This window comes from Danio rerio, chromosome 3 (assembly GCF_049306965.1).
Source record: "Danio rerio strain Tuebingen ecotype United States chromosome 3, GRCz12tu, whole genome shotgun sequence".
Classification (NCBI taxonomy): Eukaryota; Metazoa; Chordata; class Actinopteri; order Cypriniformes; family Danionidae; genus Danio; species Danio rerio.
The window spans coordinates 8447821-8466850 of NC_133178.1; the positions used below are offsets into that span (position 1 = coordinate 8447821).

At 38.2% G+C, this 19030-nt stretch overlaps 2 protein-coding genes across 5 annotated transcripts in view; one reads left to right on the forward strand and one right to left on the reverse strand.

The window, feature by feature from the left end:
• The window catches only part of pirt (phosphoinositide interacting regulator of transient receptor potential channels), a 36989-nt gene extending 31410 nt beyond the window's left edge, over window positions 1-5579 (reverse strand). Inside the window, exons 1-2 of one of the 4 annotated variants that reach the window (XM_073944121.1) lie at window positions 4836-5579; window positions 4436-4609 (exon numbers count right to left, since the gene is read on the reverse strand). In XM_073944121.1, coding sequence (XP_073800222.1) covers window positions 4436-4570 — 135 coding nt within the window. In that variant the 5' untranslated portion in view covers window positions 4571-4609; window positions 4836-5579. The remainder of the gene's footprint in view (window positions 1-4435; window positions 4610-4835) is intronic. The other 3 variants (XM_073944122.1, XM_073944123.1, XM_073944124.1) reach the window with 3 other exon arrangements.
• The window catches only part of LOC141381132 (uncharacterized), a 186495-nt gene that overhangs the window by 143868 nt on the left and 23597 nt on the right, over window positions 1-19030 (forward strand). The gene's annotated exons all lie outside the window — the stretch shown is intronic.

Consider the following 19030-nt stretch of genomic DNA (forward strand, 5'->3'; position numbering starts at 1 on the left):
ATGCCCCTCGAGACAAACGAGATATTTGATTCGAGGAACTGCTCTAAGCGTGTATTTTTCATGCAATGTTTGATACCGCACGGCGAATGAGAGAAAAAAAAACTCTGCATTTCCCGGAAACTTAGATGCTCTCGGCAGGTAGCGTCAGAAAGCTGCGTGTGTTATTCCGGTCACTAAATGCGGTGCTGTGTTTGCACTCAGTGCAATAGTTAACTTAATTCGATACGAACAAACTGAATAAACAAAGAGCACTGGTCGCTCACTTACCAAATCTGTAGAGACAGGACAATCACCAGCAACTAGAGCCGCGTCTTTATGAAGAGAAGACTAATGTTACAAGCGAATCCGGATTTCAGCGTTTGCAGATGAGAACAGCTCTCAGGTAAACAATGTTCCTCCTTAGACACGTAAGTTATTAGCCCCTTTCACACATACAGACCTTTCCGGAAAATTGCCGGCAATTTTCGGGAAAGGTTGTATGTGTGAACAGGTCCTTTTTGAAAATACCGGTAAATTCGTTCTGGCTATTTTCCGGAAAGAGAAGTTGTAACATTACCGGCAATTTGCCGGAATGCTGCGCTGTGTGAACGCAGAAGGAAGATTTCCGGAATAAGCTCGTGCACGTCTAGAACGTGCTGACGTGAGACGTCTGCTTTAGCCAATCACAACAGTCAGACGCATTTACGTCCGCGCGGTTTGTGAGAATAAAAGCCTTTGAATATTTTTCCAGACACATTTAGCTGCTAGAAGTTAGTCAGATAACGTTTATATGTTCTTCTTAATGCCAACTGTGCAAACAATCATCGATAAGATGCTTATGATAAGCCGTTGTTTGTTTACCTTCAAGCTTTGCGTGTGCCCATGAAACAGCCTGTGAGCGTCAGCACACGCACATATTATGAACATCTCGACATGCGAATATGATCCAGTGAAAGTTGTTTACAATATTGATCATCCACAGAGTTTGTAATTTAGTCAAATGTTTACAAATACAAGCGCAGCCGTTTAAAGCTCATTTGTGGTGAATGATGTCAGAATTTACCGGTATTTTGGAATGGATGTGTGAATGCTCTTTTCCGGAAAATTTCCGTAACGTCCTCGCCTGTGTGAACAGCGCTTTTTTGAATATACCGGTAAAGTCTTTCCGGAAATTTTCCGGATATTTACCGGTATCACTGTGTGAAAGGGGCTAAAGTTGTTGAGCGTAGCGTATACTGTTAATCCACACGTGACTTCAGCTGAGCTCTCACAGAGAGAAAATGAAAACAAAACTTAAATGGCAGCAAACTATAAAAGCAACACTTCACGCTTGTTTTGCCAACACAACGTGGCGTCTCTGTCGTCTAAACACTGTGACACTAATGAATATTAATGAAGTTGCACAATAGAGCGCGCTGATTGGTTTGAACCAAGCCTTACTCATGCATTAATGCATCACACTGTAAGACGTAATAAGACTCACTCTGGCACAGACGTCCAGTCTGCACGCTGGAATACACGCTATTATGTCATGACCGTGACGCATTTTCAAAAATTCGTTTCTAACAGGAAGTACAAATTTGCTTGAAATAACGCAAAAACAACCAATTTACACTTTTTAGTGAAATATAGGTGTCCTAATAGTGTTTTTAGCAGTGTGGGACACATATACGACTGTCAACAGCTCAAAAAATGTGTTTTGGTGTTTCGTGACCCTTTAAGTAAAGAAGGCAGCATATTGTGTTCCAAAATCTCTGTGCTTTTCAGCATTAATGGTGCCATCACAGAAGTGCAAGTTAGCTTTGCCAAAAGCACTGACACAACCCAATAACATGACAGACCCTGGCTTTTGGAGTTGTTAATGGAAACAGTCTAGATGATCCTTTTCTTCTTTGGTCCAGAGCACACGGCATCCATATATCCCAAAAATACCTGAAACACTGATTCATCTGATCATAGTACACGTTTCCACTGTGTGATGGTCCAAATGTCTCAAAGCTCAGAGAATTCGACAATGCTTCTGGACACTGTTAACATAGGGCTTCCTTTGGCACAGTACAGTTTTCACTAGCATTTGTGGATGTAACTATGTATTGTGGTACTTGACACAGGTTTGCCGCAGTAGTCCTGAGCCCATGTGGTGATATCACTTATAGATGAATGAGGATTCCTGATGCAGTGCTGCTTGAGGGATCTGAGATCATGGTTGTTCAGCTTAAGCTTGCACCCTGGTCCTTTATGCACAGAAATTCCTCCAGATTCCTTGAATCTTTTAATGATGTTCTGCACTGTTGAAGGTGAAATATCCAAATGTCTTCCTATCTTTCTTTGAGGAACATTGTTTTAAACATTACAAAAATGTTCTCATGCATTTGTAGTCAAACTGGCAATCCTCGGCCCATCTTTGCTCCTATAGGACTAGACATTTGCTTGGATGCTGTTTTTGTACCAAATCATAATAACAATCTCCTGTTGAGATCACCGGTTTCAAATCATCATCATTTAACCAATTTACCTGATTACTAGCCCTAAACTGCTCCTGTCCCAACTTTTTTTGAAAAAAGTTGCAGGTCCGAATGACAGGAGAGAACATATATATCTACAAATGAAATAAAGTTAACCAGACAAAACATGAACTATTTTGTGTTCATATTGTCTGCACTGAAATACAAGTCAAAGCACATTTGGAAGTCACTACTTTCTTTTTCATTTCTGTTTTCCATGCTGTCACAACTTTTTCTGATTTTGGGTTGTACCTTGTTGGAGAAGCAGTAGCAGGTTATGCAGAGTTCAGACTGCATGATTTTCAAAGTAATCGTGTCAGATGTTTTCACACTGCTTGACTATCTGGGCTGGCATTTGTCGCTGCTTTGTTTACACTGCAAGATGGATCGGCGACAGGGGCTTTCACATTGCATGACTTTACAATAGGAAGAATCGCCGACAACTTCGTCCAAACTACGTCTCACAGCCAAAAACACGTCGTATATCTTTTGTTATTATCTACATAACGAGAAGGAAGCCTTTAATTGGGTAGAAAATGTAGATATTTGCTAACCTGGGTTTGAAGGGAATTAGCCATTTCTCCTCAACTTTCTTGTTTTAGCTTTCTGTATGAAACGTCAAACAGACACGGGTGCTCCTGTCAAACCTCCACTAGTTTTTCCTCCGTTCCTTGGGTTCAAATAAACCAAAAATGAGCACTTTTAACTTCTCCAACCTCCCACTGGCCAGCAGGTACACACACACACACACACAAGTGAATGCTGCTCTCTCATTGGCTGTAGGCGATCGCCGATGTTATTTTCAGTCAAAACTCATTTTACACGGCATGATTTTAATCAACTCATCAGCGATTCTCTCAGATGGCGTCTTAGATACTTTATACTGGGTGATCACGTGCACGAGCACCGATTTGCCTGTGATTTTAGGCATTTGTAGGCGGTTTCTCAAGACCTGTCGGCGAGTCAAAATCGGTGCTAAAATCATGCAGTCTGAACAAGGCATTAATCTGCTAACTTCAGTCCCACAGGAAATAGTAGACCACAAGACTTTTGGCCAGCGGAGAAATTAAAATGGTCGTGCCCAACTCAGTCTGGTTCTCTCAAGGTTTTTTTTCTTCACTCCCACCAGGTGAAGTTTTTTTCCCTCTCCGCTGTCGCCACTGCCTCGCATGGTTCAGGATTGGTAGAGCTACGCATCGATGAATTTTCTCTTCAGTGTTTGAACTCTCAGTAATGATTAAATACACTGAACTGAGCTGAACTTAAACACTAAAACTTGAACCACACTGTTCCAGTTACTATGACCATTTATGTGAAGCTGCTTTGACACAATCTACATTGTAAAAGCGCTATACAAATAAAGCTGAATTGAACTGATTTGAACCATCCGGGCGTAACAGCCAGGCCGCTCACCCTCCCTCTCCCAGCATCGTCGCACAACAGAAGGACTATACTCTCACAGTCATTGAAACCATAACGTCTCAGTTATACCAAAGTCCCTTTAAGGCAAGTCATTTCACTCTGCGGCCATCTTTGAAACTCGTCTCGATAGTAGCACAGTATGCTCGGACATTCTGTTTGAATAGGGAAACATCAAATTCTCCAAAATTACTTGCCAAGCTTACGATTAAATTTCATATTACGAATAATCAAAAAAAAAAAAAAAACAACAGCTGTCTATTTAGTTTCATTTCTAAATGTTTGTATCACACAAAATCTGCAGAAACTCACGTCCGGTCCTAGCCCCTCCCCCGGAAAATTGTTACTCTATTGCAATCACTGATTGGCTCCTGTACTAGAAGGCGGGCCTTATTCGCCAAATAGCGACCGCTGATTGGCTCCTATATTACAAGGCGGGGCTTTATTCGCCATAATGACAGTTACACTTTGCCCCGTTTAAAAGTATACAAGTGACAAGTCTTGCGTATTCTACAGTCTTTGATTATTTTTACCAGTCTATTCCCTGTGATCTCCAGTGTCTGCTTCTCTCCTCCTAGTGGGGTTCTCTCCTGGTCTCCTCTGGTTCTGTGTTCTCCAATTCCTCTGTGTTCCTGGTTCCTCATCATCCTCCAAGCCCTCCTCATCATCTGGTCCACTGCTTCATCATATCATGCGATAGACTTTTCCTGTTCAGATCAAAATAAACTGTTATTCATACTCCGGTCTCTTCCCCCTTCTGTGACACCAACTTTGGCATACTCTTTTCAACATACTACACTTTGCTAAATCTACTAATTCCATGTTTAAGTACTATTTAGGACAGATAGTATGTCAATTGGGATGCAGCAAAGCTGACAACTGACATAGAGCCTAAAACAGACCTAAAACATCTGAACATCTTTCCTAAAATACCTGAAACTCATTTTATCCAGTGGAGCTTCCAAATCCTCCAGGAGAGTGTCCAGAATCTGATATGGGATCTGAACCCCATTGACTGCTATAATACGTGTGGCTCCTGTAAGGGCACAAAAGCTCTGTCAGCATTACTGAATCCAGCCAGACACAGCAATAAAGCAGAGAGAGAGAGAATTATAACACCTTCACACTGACTTCAGAACAGTTCATAGGCTAAATCACATCCACAGAGACTTCAAAAAAGTACGAAAAAACACATTGAGGATATAATTTCATACTATGGGCTGTATGCACAGCTAGTGTTTTTCAGCCTTCCAGAGAAAGATTAATGTGACGGGTGACGGGTAGGTTGCTTTTAGAGCATCTACTGTATGTTGTAATATAATTGAAATATAATCAGTTAAATAGACTTAAACATTTGATTAGTTGTTCAAGTGTAAAACAAGATGAAAGGCCGTTTAAATGCAAGCGCCATCAAGCAAGGGAGAAACAGACAAGTAGCAACATTAAAAATACTGTGGTAAAATACATTTCCATATTTTAAAGACATAGTGAATGAAATTTAATGCAGTGCTTCTGGTCAAGTCTGAGACCCACTTTATATCATATATCCATCAGGCAGTGAAGACTGCTGATTAAAAAAGAAATCACACCTTAAACATGGCAATTTTGTAAGGTCATGACAATTCACAATAATAATTAAAAATTTCACTATTATAATTAAAAAATAATTGTGTATAGAATACTAAAAATCAAACACGGAGAGTCTCAAAAATCTTTTTGTATGAGGAACTACTTTCTTCCACCATTCATTCACATCTGCAGCTGATGTCAAACAGCAGGAAGCATTGCTATTTCACCAAGGTCACTTTAGAGCTAGTATTTGAATGATTCTCTAGCGTAATGTCTAAAGTGATGACAAAACAGGTGATTTTGCTCACATTAAGATTATAATGATGAACTGCATGAAATGCTATCAGTCTACAGAGATTTCCCTGTATTTCCCTGTAGCAATCAGGATTTCACTAAAATTAAACCCAAAAAAGCCAGAGCAAAGCAAACACTAGCAGATTACTATGGTATAATTACAGCACTACAACATACAAGAGAGAGAGAGAGAGAGAGAGAGAGAGAGAGAGAGAGAGGGGGGTCGACATAGAATGTCACTTACCTGTTCTGTAATGATTTGTTCAGCTGTAGTTTGACATTTGCACTGAGAAAATGTTGAGTTTTTCTCTCTTTGAGGAGTTATGCAGTCTGTCGCCATCTTGTGGGGGTCAAGCGTCAATTTCTTTGCTGTGCTCAGTATGACAGACTGATGGCTTCAGCATACTGAATCTCTAAAATTATGCATACACACTTTAAAATAGGCACTATTCCTTTAAATAAACTGCATAGTTGCAATCTAAACGACTACTTTTCTACCTAAAAAGCCTCAAAAGTACATGAAGTCGTCCATCAGCTGAAATATTTGTCTAACTGTAGTGAGTTTATCGATCTGCTGTCACTCTATATGGGCAGAGCAATTCAGAAGGGTAAAGAGGCTGTACTTTGAGTGCTGTTATTGCAAAATATCGCACAGCAATCAGATTTGAGAACCAGACAGAACTGTTGTGTGTGTGTGTGTGTATATATATATATATATATATATATATATATATATATATATTCCATTAGCAACAGAAGACAAGCAGAACCATACAAACAACATACATTAAAAAAAGACAGTTCATTCCTCAGATGTGACTGATAATGTATGTGTGTGTATGTATATATATTAGGGATGTAACGATACACTCAGCTCATGATACAATGTGTATCACGATATAATGTTCACGATTCGATATGTATCACGGTATTTGGAATAAAAATTGAAAATTAAACTGAAATGCAAATTTTTATTTAAAAGAAAATTTAATTACCAACTAAACTATTATTTATGTATTTCTTTTGCTTCAACTTGTTAAACTGAAACTTCTTTAAGAAAATAAATTAAACATGACTGTCTCTGGAAAATAAAACAATTTAAAAACTTCTTATAAAATATTATTGAAATTATTCAATTCAATTGAATTTAACAGTAAGAGCTTAAGGCTTTGCTTGTGTAACAGGGTTAAAATAATGTTTAATTGTCTTTCACCAAAATGGGTTATTCTGTTTATTTTCTGGTTGTTGAGAGACCTCTTGTGGCAACAGTGTGTAATTGTTTCTTTCACCTTTCACCTGCAAAGCCCCGCCTACAGCAGAAAATGGTTGCTGAATGCAGAAAGGCGGTAGGTAAAATGTGCTCCAGCTAAATGTGACAAATTTTGTATTTTAACACATATTAATAACACATGCAAGCCCAATATGAACATTAAGTGATGTTTTAGATCAAATCTGTCGAGTGATTGCCGTGTGTGACAAACTTTGTGTGGTTTAATTTGCTCATGCTATGTGTAGCTGGAATGATGACATTAATATGTGCAGGGGTGATTTCTTACTATTTGTTTGGTTTTTTTAGATGCATGTTTAAATGCATACTGTTGCCAGAGGATGTATATTTCTGTTACAGGTATGTTGAACTTTTGTAAATAAATAATGTTTTGTTAAAATGACTTTATGTGGCAACACAGCAGAAAATGGTTGCTGAATGCAGAAAGGCGATGCATGTTTAAATGCATACTGTTGCCAGAGGATGTATATTTCTGTTACAGAATAAACAACGCAGAACGCAGTTCTCTGTGTCCGCTTGAGTGATTTGCGTCATCAGGAAGAGAAGCGTTACACTTGGTCACTTGCGTGTTTTGTGTGTGCAAAAACAAACAAATAAATAAATAAATAAAATAAAAAAAAATCCACATTTCCAGGTAATCAGCAGTTCTATAAGATAATCCTGAACTTATGTGTATCTGTCTGAGAGGTTTTTATGGATGGCTGTCTTCATGTTGGGCATGATGAGTGACAGGGTGGCCGTCTTTTCATTACACAGGACAGTCGTGACTCTTTTCAGCAGTTTAGGCAGGTTTACCATTTCTTCGGCATCGCTGATGTCGGTGATATCAAGTGTATCATGTTGACGTGCATTTTTGTGTACCTCTGTACTCAAAAGGGTTAATGCTCGTCGTAATCATAACTCTAAAATGCGATATGATTGTTTAAATAATGTGTGTGTTTTCGGTTTCATTTCCACTGCTAAGTGCTGTTCATACTTCCCACACGGCTCCTGAACGATCACTCTGTTTCACAAACTGAATGTTGTTTACTACTTTATTACCTGTTAGTCACAACCTGCAGGTTCTGTTCACTGAAGCAGACGCGCGCGCGTCTATCATAGTCCGCCCTCTGTAGTAACAACTCACGGTCAGCTCACGTCATGTGAGATTTTGCGTCCGCCAATACATTATTATATGAAGACAGAATGATATTTTAGGGTGAGTTGTACCTTATAAATACAGTATGGGACTCTTTCCACACTATTAGGAGGTATCCATGTCGCTGTGCAAAGTATGTAAATCACTGTGAAGACTTTAAAACTTAGGATGTTTGACCCAGTATGCGTGTCAAAAAGCATATTAATAAGAAATGTACAAATGTTTACCTCATTGCTATCTTTTACCTTGTTGTACCTTTAATAAGAGTGTACTGTACTTGGAAACAGTTATGCTATGGTAAACATGAGTAAATTTAGGAATTAAGACCACACTGGGTATTGATACTCAGGACTCAAATATCTGAACTCATTCCCACAGTTATTAAATGACCGCTGTGCTGATATTCCTCATTAAGCTGCAGTTTCCTGCTTAATTACACACAGATCAGCGTTTTAGAGCTGACCTGAGATCAGCGGTGTGGGTTAAAGGTCAACGGCGGACTCTCACGGGACTCTCGCTCGCATTTTCTCCATCTGAGGTGGAGAATCGATTCTCCTCAAGATTCACAGCCTCACATTTCGTTCTCATTTCTATATTTCTCACTCACAGGAGCAGTGCCTGTCCTGAGAGAGACACAACATTATCCTGAAGAAGCGAGGGAAATAAAAAATGAACAGAAACTGATCACAGCCCATCACAGTAAACATCTATCCAAGAGATGGAAGAAAATGTTATAAAAATAAGCGTGCTACTCGTTTACATTTAAACTCTTTTATATTTACATTTTTAAAGCTCTTTTACAGGTGGCATGGTGGCTCAGTGATTAGCACTGTCGCCTCACAGCAAGAAGGTCACTAGTTTGAGTCCCGGCTAGGTCAAATGGCATTTCTGTGAGGAGTTTACATGCTTGTCCTCATGTTGGGGTGGGTTTCCTCCGGGTGCTCCGGTTTCCCCCACAGTCCAAACAGATGCACTATAAACATACGCTGGAATAGTTGGCGGTTCATTCCGTTGTGGTGGCCCCTGATGAATAAAGGGACTAGGTCGGAGGCAAATGAATGAATAAAGCTCTTTTACATTTATTTTAAGATCTTAATGCTTATTTAAAGTCACAGGCCTACAATAACGTTAAATAACATTGCCCATATTTATGATTTGTAGTTTCAAATAAAAAATAAATTTTTAATACATAAAAGCCTTTTTTTAAATGAATAAAAAATGTGGTATGTTTTACATTCAATTTCCAAATCAACAAATTTTTGATAGTGAAATAAGAAAAATAAGTCAAATCAAAGTCAAAGGTTGATGACCTTTCTTTTCCGTAAAGAATATAATTAACTTTTGAGCTGCAAAAGTATCGTCACTTTGTTATAATATATGACTTATATAGTCATGCTTCTCTCCTCCTAGCAGTATACATTTTTTCACATTAATATTTAAATAAAGTATAAAATAAAATAATAAAAAAAACATACAAACACAGGAAAAATCTGCTCTAAAGAAGGAAAAAAAATCTAAGTAAAATAAAACTCGGCAATCATTTAAATTCTTTACATTTTTAGGCTCTTTTATATGTATTAAAATCTCTTTTTTAAAGTTAGACCTTAATATAACATTAAGATTAAAGAACATTGCAAACATGTTTCTTTGGATTTATTGTTTCAAAATAAAAAAAGAGAATAAAAATTTAAATTAAAGTAAATTGTATAATTTTTAAAATGGACTAAAACGTGTTTCAAAAAGATTTAAATCAAAACTTTATTGAAAGTGAAATAAATAATACAAATAAGTCAAAACTATTAACTATTCAGTGGATCTATATTCTTTAAGTATTACAATTAACTTGAGCTGCAAAAGTACCATAAATGTGGCATAATACATAATGATTTAGGCAGGACAAGATTTTATGCAGTTTAATATATATATATATATACACACACACATATACACACACATTCATTTTTTTTTTCAGCTTAGCCCCTTTATCAATCTGGGGTTGCCACAGCGGAATGAACCACCAAATTATACAGCATATGTTTTATGCAGTGGATGCCCTTCCAGCTGCAACCAATCTCTGGGAAACATCCATACACTCACTTACACCCATACATATGGATTAGCCTACCCAATTCACCTGTACCATGTTTTTTTTAGACTTAAGGCCAAGTTTATATATCTAATATAAAAATAAATGTAATAATGCTAAAGAAATAACGTAACTACTAAGTTTATTGGTATACTATGGTTTTTCTCAGTAAATTCACAAGTTTTGTAGCAGAAAAAAAACACAGAATCTTAACTGAATTTCTCTCATATGTGCGTAATACAAGTTTAAAGTCAAAGGCAAAAGAAAAAGTTTTGAATGCACAGATGACTGTTTGAGCTACAGAATAAGGTCATTTTCATGTATAGTGATTTAAATATGTGGTTTATAATGCAAAAAACAAGTTCATAGCCGATGTTAAGCTACAACAAGTACATAAAAGCATTAAAACAAAGCAGCCCATATGATTAATGCATAGCAAGTCTTCAGACGCTGCATGAAAGAGGCGCTAGTGTAATTCACCATACAATATAAAATGGCCTTATTCTGCAGCCTTAAAGCTCATTTGTGCATAAAACTGCATTCCTGCACATAAATAAACATGTTTTTACACATGCACATGGTGTTATATATTGAAAAATTTGTGTAAACAAGCCATTAAACAAAGCAATAGTCTTTTGCATTCACAGCATCTCTAGACTATAACGAGTATCAATTCTTCCCCTCAGCCTAAAAACTCCCAGCAAAGGGGAGTTGCAATGAAATAAACATTTTTTTTTTTTTTACACATGCATATTTTGTTATATACAACAGTTGTTCGCAAAGAGGGGGACGGGACCCCCCCGGGAGGTCACTGTAACACCTGGGTTCACTACAGAAAGGCAAAGGATTATCAAAACACATAGATTTAATGATATACACTTACATGGATGAACACAGGTCGGACATGGAATATAAAAGACATGAACTGAAAATACCAGATGGAGGCTGAATTAAACTAAGGGGTATAAATACACAGGAACGTGATGACAATAGTTACACGCAGAGGATGAACACAGGTGAAGGTGATGAACATTAACTAGTGGCGGGAACTGGAACAACGGAGCACATGGGGAAGATCACATGATGAAAACAAAAACACAAGGAAGACAGGATGTGACATTCCAACGCAATCTCACGCAAATTCATAACTTTTTGATTTAGTAGCTAATTCGTATGATCAAGTTCGTACAATTTAGTATGATTTGCTCATCACCCAATGATGGTTGGGGTTAGGGGTGGGGTTAGGTGCCACCCCTCCTTTTTTAAATCGTACATTTTCGTATGAATTCGTACGAATTAGTCACTAAACTGACAAAACATAAAATACTTACGTTTCCTCGTGGGATCAGGCCGGACAGTCACAGGACAATGAAGGGGGTCGCTTGGCAATATCCAAAAATCAAACTCTTTTTTATTAAAATACTAAAATGACTCCATTTTATCCATAACCTACTGAAGAACCAAATAGTAACACTAAAAAAACCATGCAAATAAAAAGCCATCAGCCTGATTTTTTTGCAACCCCTGGGGGGTATAGTAAAAACACAGCAACAGCATCAGATGCAGCACATTGTTTTTGTTGGCATCAGGTTAAAATTTCTGACATCTTTACTGCTCTTGCATACATTAAAACATCAGGCCACAACTGAAGATGGAAGATGGTCTTCGAGTGGCGTTCTCCAAAATTAAAAGATAAATAGACTTGGGCCTTTTGGTATGTGTGCGTTGTTGTGTGCAAGGTTTTTAAATTTATAACCACCTCAGAGCATATTGGGGGCCGTGAGTCATTGTTATTTTTGGGGTTGCAGGCTGAAAAGATTGGCAACCCCTGATACACACTACACTATCTGACATAAGTCTTGTTGCCTATCGAAGGTTTAGAAGTTCTAGTTGGTCTAGGTTCTAGTTGATCATTTGGTATCAGAAGCGGCTTATATGAAAGGCAAAAGCCTCTAGATTACGCTTATTTGACCACAATAAAATATGATCATGCCTTGTTTTTTTTAATTATTTGATTAGGACAGTAAGGTCTGACTTTGCTTAGACAAAAGTCCTGTCGCTTACCAGAAATAATGTCCAGTATAGAATATAAAGTTATGCTGCAGTGGAAAAAGAGTGAACATTGTGTATGACTCCCATAAGCTTGGAGGACTGCATCCATACATCTCTGCACTGACTCAAATCACTTATTAAATAAAGTCATCTGGGATAGAGAAGAAAGCGTTCTTGCAGGACTCCCAGAGTTCATCAAGACTCTTTAGATTCATCTTCAATGCCTCCTCCTTCATGCTCAATAATGTTCATTTCTGGTGACTGGGCTGGCCAATCCTGGAGCACCTTGACCTTCTTTGCTTTCAGGAGCTTTGATGTGGAGGCTGAAGTATGAGAAGTAGCGCTATCCTGCTGAGGAGTTTGCCCTCTCCTGTGGTTTGTAATGTAATGGGCTTCACAAATGTCTTGATACCTCAGACTGTTGATGTTTCCATCCACTGCAGATCTGTTGCACGCCCCCATACTGAATGTAACCCCAAACCATGATTTTTCCTTCACCAAACTTGACTGATTTCTATGAGAATCTTGGGTCCATGCGGGTTTCAGTAGGTCTTCTGTAGTATTTGTAATGATTGGGATGCAGATCAACAGATGATTCATCTAAAAAAATCTACCTTCTGCCACTTTTCCAAATGATCAACTAGAAGTTATTATTTGTTGCTCTTACAACTGGAATCTACAACAAGTCATTTGTCAGGTAGTATACTAAAAAAACAAGCCATAAAACAAAGCAATAGTCCTTGGCATTCATAGCTTCTCTATAATACATTGTAACTTTTCTCCTCAGCCTAAAAACTTCCAGCTAAAACGAGTTAAACTGTTGGCATGTTTTACCGAACACTAACACATCGGCTCTGATGGCGACGGCATTAAAATGAGCATTTATGAATGAAATGTATTACTCACTTGCTTAAACAAACAAGTCATTACATGCAAATTCCCGACAAGCCGCTCTGATTCATTTCCGCAAGTAAACATTTGCTTTGTTATGCTGTAAACGTTTGTCTGTAACGGAGGATTTTGTGCACCGCAAGCACAGTTAGTTGGGTTAAAATAATTACCCCGGGCCTGTCGGTGTCAAACTCCAGGAAGATATCAGCGTTTATTATCCAGCAGCGATGCATTATTCATGAGGCCCTTTGTGTGTGGAGTCTTGCTGGATTTCTGGAGGAAAAACACTGACACAAACATCTGTTTTAACACTGAGCGCATGTGTACAGCTGAAGACAGAATTATTCACCCTTTTGTGAATTTTTATCAAAATATTTGCCAAATGATGTTTATCAGAGCAAGTATTTCCTTTTCACTTTTCACAGTATTTCCTATAATATTTTTTCTTCTGGAGAAAGTCGTATTTGTTTTATTTCGGCCAGAATAAAAGCAGTTTTAATTATTTAAAGGCCCTTTTAAAGTCAATATTATGAGCTGCCATAAGCAACTTTTATTTAAATGTCTACAGCAGTGTTTCTCAAAGTGGGGGTCGAGACCCTCGAGGGTTCACGGGACAATGAAGAGGGGCCGCCTGGTGATTTCCAAAAATCTATTTATTCAATCTATCTATTTTATTTAAAAAGAATGAGTTCATCAGACACTGGATTCAAACCGAGTTCATGCTCGAACGTGCCAAGTTACTATGCGCTTTACGAACTACGCCACTCACGCTGTTAAAGATATTAGAAAATTTTACACCTATACATCGCACTATTTCCTTTTCAATCCACTCAGTGCGATGTTCAGACCCAACTGTGTTAACCGGATCAGCCAAACTCTCTCACTCTATTTTTTTCTTTTGTTATTTATCCCGTAGGACAAACTTGCAAACAACACCGCTTTTCTCTGGTCTACCTCTGTAAGCAGCACCTCCAAATCACATTCTGTACAAAGTTTCTCTTTTTGCTTGCTTTTGCCATTGCTTTTGTTGGGTTTTGCGAAGGTAGAGTCATTAGCACATTCATGTGGGGGAGGAGGCAGGGAGGGGTTTTGCGCAGTTTTTTCCCCTGGGGCCTCATGTACGAAGACTTGCGTTGAAATCATACTAAAAAATTACAAAAATTACATACAAAGAGAATTTGCGTGTGATTCGGCTTATGCAGTGTTATACACATCTGAAATTTTTACTGCGTGTGCACATTTACAGCTTTGTGCATACGCAGTAAAAATTGCAGATGTGTGAAACACTGCATAAGCCGAATCCCACGCATATTCTCTGTGTACATCCGAATGAACGTGAAACTGAGCGCAACATGCACGAGCGCAAAACCCCTCCCCTACCTCCGCCCCTGTATGAATATGCTAATGACTCTACTTTAGCAAAACCCAACTTAAAAACAATGGCAAAAGCAAGCAAGAAGAGAAACTTTGAACAGAATGTGAATTGGAGGTGCTGCTTTCAGAGGTAGACCGGAGAAAAGCGGTGTTATTTGCAAGTTTGTCTCCTGGAATTAATAACAAACGAAAAAAATCGAGTGGGAGAGTTTAGCTGACGTAATTATCACAGGTGGGTCTGAACATTGCACTGAGTGGATTAAAAAATAAATAGTGGGATGTATAGGTGTAAAATTTTGAAGTGTCTTTGACAGCATGGGTGGCGTAGCTCGTAAAGCACATAGTAACATGTTTTGACACGTTTGAGCATGAACTCGATTCCAATCCAGCGTCTGATGAACTCATTCCTGCAACATATCAGATTTTGCCTACTCTTCATCACATAGAGGACAAGTAGGCATTATTAATAAGTCTGTGCATCATATTTTATTTGCACATTTATCTTCAGATGGCGCCTTTATAGCAATGTGTGTGCAGTAGATTGCTCCGATTACATTGGGAAAACAGGCGGCCGCTGCAAGTTGCGCTTTAATCTTTGGCTGGTCAACTGTATGGTATGGAAACCTTATATACCTGCTAGACATACGGATGTCATACAGCTGCCATTACATGGCTCAAAGACCCTTTGTAGTGTGCAATTTAACACTACTGCCACTAGGAGTCGCCAATGGAAATAAAACAAACACACACAAGAAATGCACGTATCCCAGGCATGAAGTTGGCGTGGACCAGCACACATTCCCACGTTCATTTCATCGTTAGTAAATCCAAACGTGAGCGTGAAACCTGGCGTACGCAAAGTTTTTGTGCGTACGCAGCATTGATACAAGAGGCCCCTGGTCTTTTGCTATCCCCCTGTTGACCTGTCAGGTGGGCCTTTAAAAATTTATCGAAGAAAGAAGTGGGCCTCAAAGTGAAAAAGGTTGAGAACCTCTCTTTCATTACATGATAATTTTTTTTTTTTTTACAATTATTTTACATTTACAGTTTTTCTCAGTCGCTTTGGTGCATTTCTCACAACACTATTTACATTTGCACAACAGGTAATGCATTTCTCAACACAGTTAGTCATTTGTGCACATCCTAGTAGCAGTTTCTCATTCCTTTCAACAAATTGCAAATGCTTTTGTACATGCATCAATTGTATTCATACAACTCTCTGCTGTTTATAACATTATCATTTGCTTATGTCATGTCAGTCAAAATTAACTAAACTTGTAAACTCTGAATAGACATTCCATATAAAACTAACAGTCCTCATTTCATTACTTGAGTCATTACAGACAAAAATGTTGTACTAGTTGTCAAAATCTGTCAAGCTAATTTTATAAAACAAATTTAAATCTTTATTTTCCTGAAAATGTCTTAAAAATTGAACAATTTGATGAATGATTTATAGACCTGTGTATGTTGTAGGCTCAGTTCCAATTTGTACTGCAATATTGTGTACAGTTGTGCACAGCTCTACCTAAAGGGAGTTTATGTTTGTTGTAAATAAGGGTGTGTTTATTCTTTTGCACAATGCTGAGAATAAATTAGCATCTGCAGTAACCTCTGTAACAGTCTACCTCTGTAAGCAGCACCTCCAAATCACATTCTGTTCAAAGTTTCTCTTTTTGCTTGCTTTTGCCATTGCTTTTGTTGGGTTTTGCGAAGGTAGAGTCATTAGCATATTCATGTGGGGGAGGAGGCAGGGAGGGGTTTTGCTCAGCTTTTTCCCCTGGGGCCTCATGTACGAAGACTTGCGTTGAAATCATACTAAAAGATTACAAAAATTACATACAAAGAGAATATGCGTGTGATTCGGCTTATGCAGTGTTTCACACATCTGAAATGTTTACTGCGTGTGCACATTCTAGTTGTCAAAATCTGTCAAGCTAATTTTATGAAACAGATTTAAATCTTTATTTTCCTGAAAATGTCTTAAACATTGAACAATTCCATGAATGATTTACAGACCTGTGTATGTTGTTGTGACCTTAGTTTATGTTTGTTGTAAATAAGGGTGTGTTTACTCTTTTGCACAATGCTCAGAATAAATTAGCATCTGCAGTAAAAATGTGAAACATACATATTCAGTGTCTTGTACTCAGATACCTCACTCAATGCAGTGCATGCATGTCTAACTTTACTGTAGTTTTCAAATGGCTGTGCAAATAGTATACAGTGCTGTCTTGAGCATTTTCAGGACGTGTCAACAAAATCAGACTTTTTTTTGCATTGAAAAAATGTAGAGAGTGAACTGTCATAATGAAAACATGACTAAGCCATTTGACTATCTTGTTCATAAACAATGGTGTCAGGACTTTTCATTTTGATGACACTGACACTTTGATTGACATCAATACTTGCTTTTGAGGAATGAACTCTCCATTTTGAGCATGTGACGCGCTTTTGCAGGTTATCAGCTAGGTTTTGCAGTTTGTACTAACTGTTTTGAGAAATGCATTAAATGTTGTGCAAAAATGCACTCGTGTTGTGAGAAACGCACCAAAGCGACTGAGAAAAACTGTAATTAAGAATTTTGCAAGATCGCAAAAAATGTTGATGTTTTGTTGTTTTCTGATCACAGAATTACAAAAAACTAGGGGGTCTGAATAAAACAGTCTCGCTGAAATCAGAACTATCACTTCACAAACATAATTAAAAAAGAAAGACCTTTCAGCAAAACATCTGCTCCTCACCAGCCGACAGATGAATCTGTAAAGAAGGCTGATCATCTGTCTGTTACGCAATCTCTGAATAATCGACATTATCAGCCTGCGCTTCTCTCTGAACCTGAGAAAAACCCACACACACAAAGATCCTTAAAGACGAGATCAAACTCCTGCATCAAAGACAAACCTGCTGCTTAACACACATACACACACACATAGACAAACACACTTTATCTTCGCTCTCCACAAAGCTCTTCATCTCCAGAGCTCTGTGTTTTGAAGATTTCCAGCGCTTCTTATGGTTCATTTGACTCGAAAGGCCTTGGAGAAAACAAACACTGATCTCGTATGCATGAGGCCACTAAACACTCAATCAGAGACGCACAAAACATCTGTAAAACAACAACATCCAGAATCATTAATGACGTCCAGATGAATGATCTGCTAATGTGTGAACGTGTTGGGCTGAGAAAAGCATCTCGCAGATTGAATGCAGGATCTGAGACGGAGAGCTGCTCTTTGAAAGGGTTGTTTTTTTTCCTTTTCTTTTCTTTCGTTTCATCATTAAAGGAGATAATAATGGCCATCTGGTCATTATGTTGATCATTTAACAGCGCAGACGGAGTCTTTTATGATAGCCGAGGTGTCACCGTTACTGAAAACCAGCCTTTATTGGACTGTTTTAAAGCTTCCCAATTTTGCTTTGGAGTCTCCTGTAGGGTTACATACACACTGCGAAAAATGATGAAAGTAAGGAATAATTGATGATAGGATGTTGAATTATTAGAAAATACACCTCAGATGTGCGTTATTTTCTCATTATTCAATGGACCAGAGTCAAGCCACTGTTCAGATGGTGTATTTTAAACATTTGTCAGGTTTTCATCCTCAGACTGCTCCTGTGTTTAGCACTAGTTTCTCACACATCTCATCTAAAGCCTTCTGTTGTGTTTTGATGTGATTTCTGACTGTAAAATAAGTCAAATCATTTAGTAAAGGGATATGAAGCTGTAATGCCCTTGAAACCTGCCGGAACTACTTTATCTTTGTGCTTATCTGAAAATTTAGACACACCTGAGAATATTCATCAGCCAATCAGAATCAATCAGTCAACAATCCTATAGTATAACTTGAAATAATTATGATGCACATCTGCACACATTTGAATGATGTTATTTCAGCGGATTTAGGTAAACAGAACTCGACAAGCTCAGCTCACGTTCATGTGCAGTATCTTGTGAATGTAATTTGAACAGTTTAATTTAGTTGAGCCAATTAGTATTAAAGAGTTTGTTTAAATAATCAAAATTGAGTTATTAATTACTCACCCTCATGTCGTCTGATCCCCCATGACCTTCAAATCCAAGAGCTCCCTCATCCACTATAGACAGCAATCCAACCAACCAACCTTCAGTCCAACCATCAATCTGTCCACCCATACATCTATTCATGCAATCACCCATAGATTCATCTATCCATCCATCCATCCATCCATCCACCCACCCAATTACTCATTTATCCATCTTACCACCCACCCATCCAACCATCCATCCATCCATCCATCCATCCAAATCAACCACCCACCCACCTATGCATCAATCCATCTTACCACCCATTCAACCATCCATCAATCTAAACCACCCACCCACCTATCCATTCTTCCAACCCCACATTCATCCATACTTACATCCATCCATCTAAACCACCCATAAAACCATT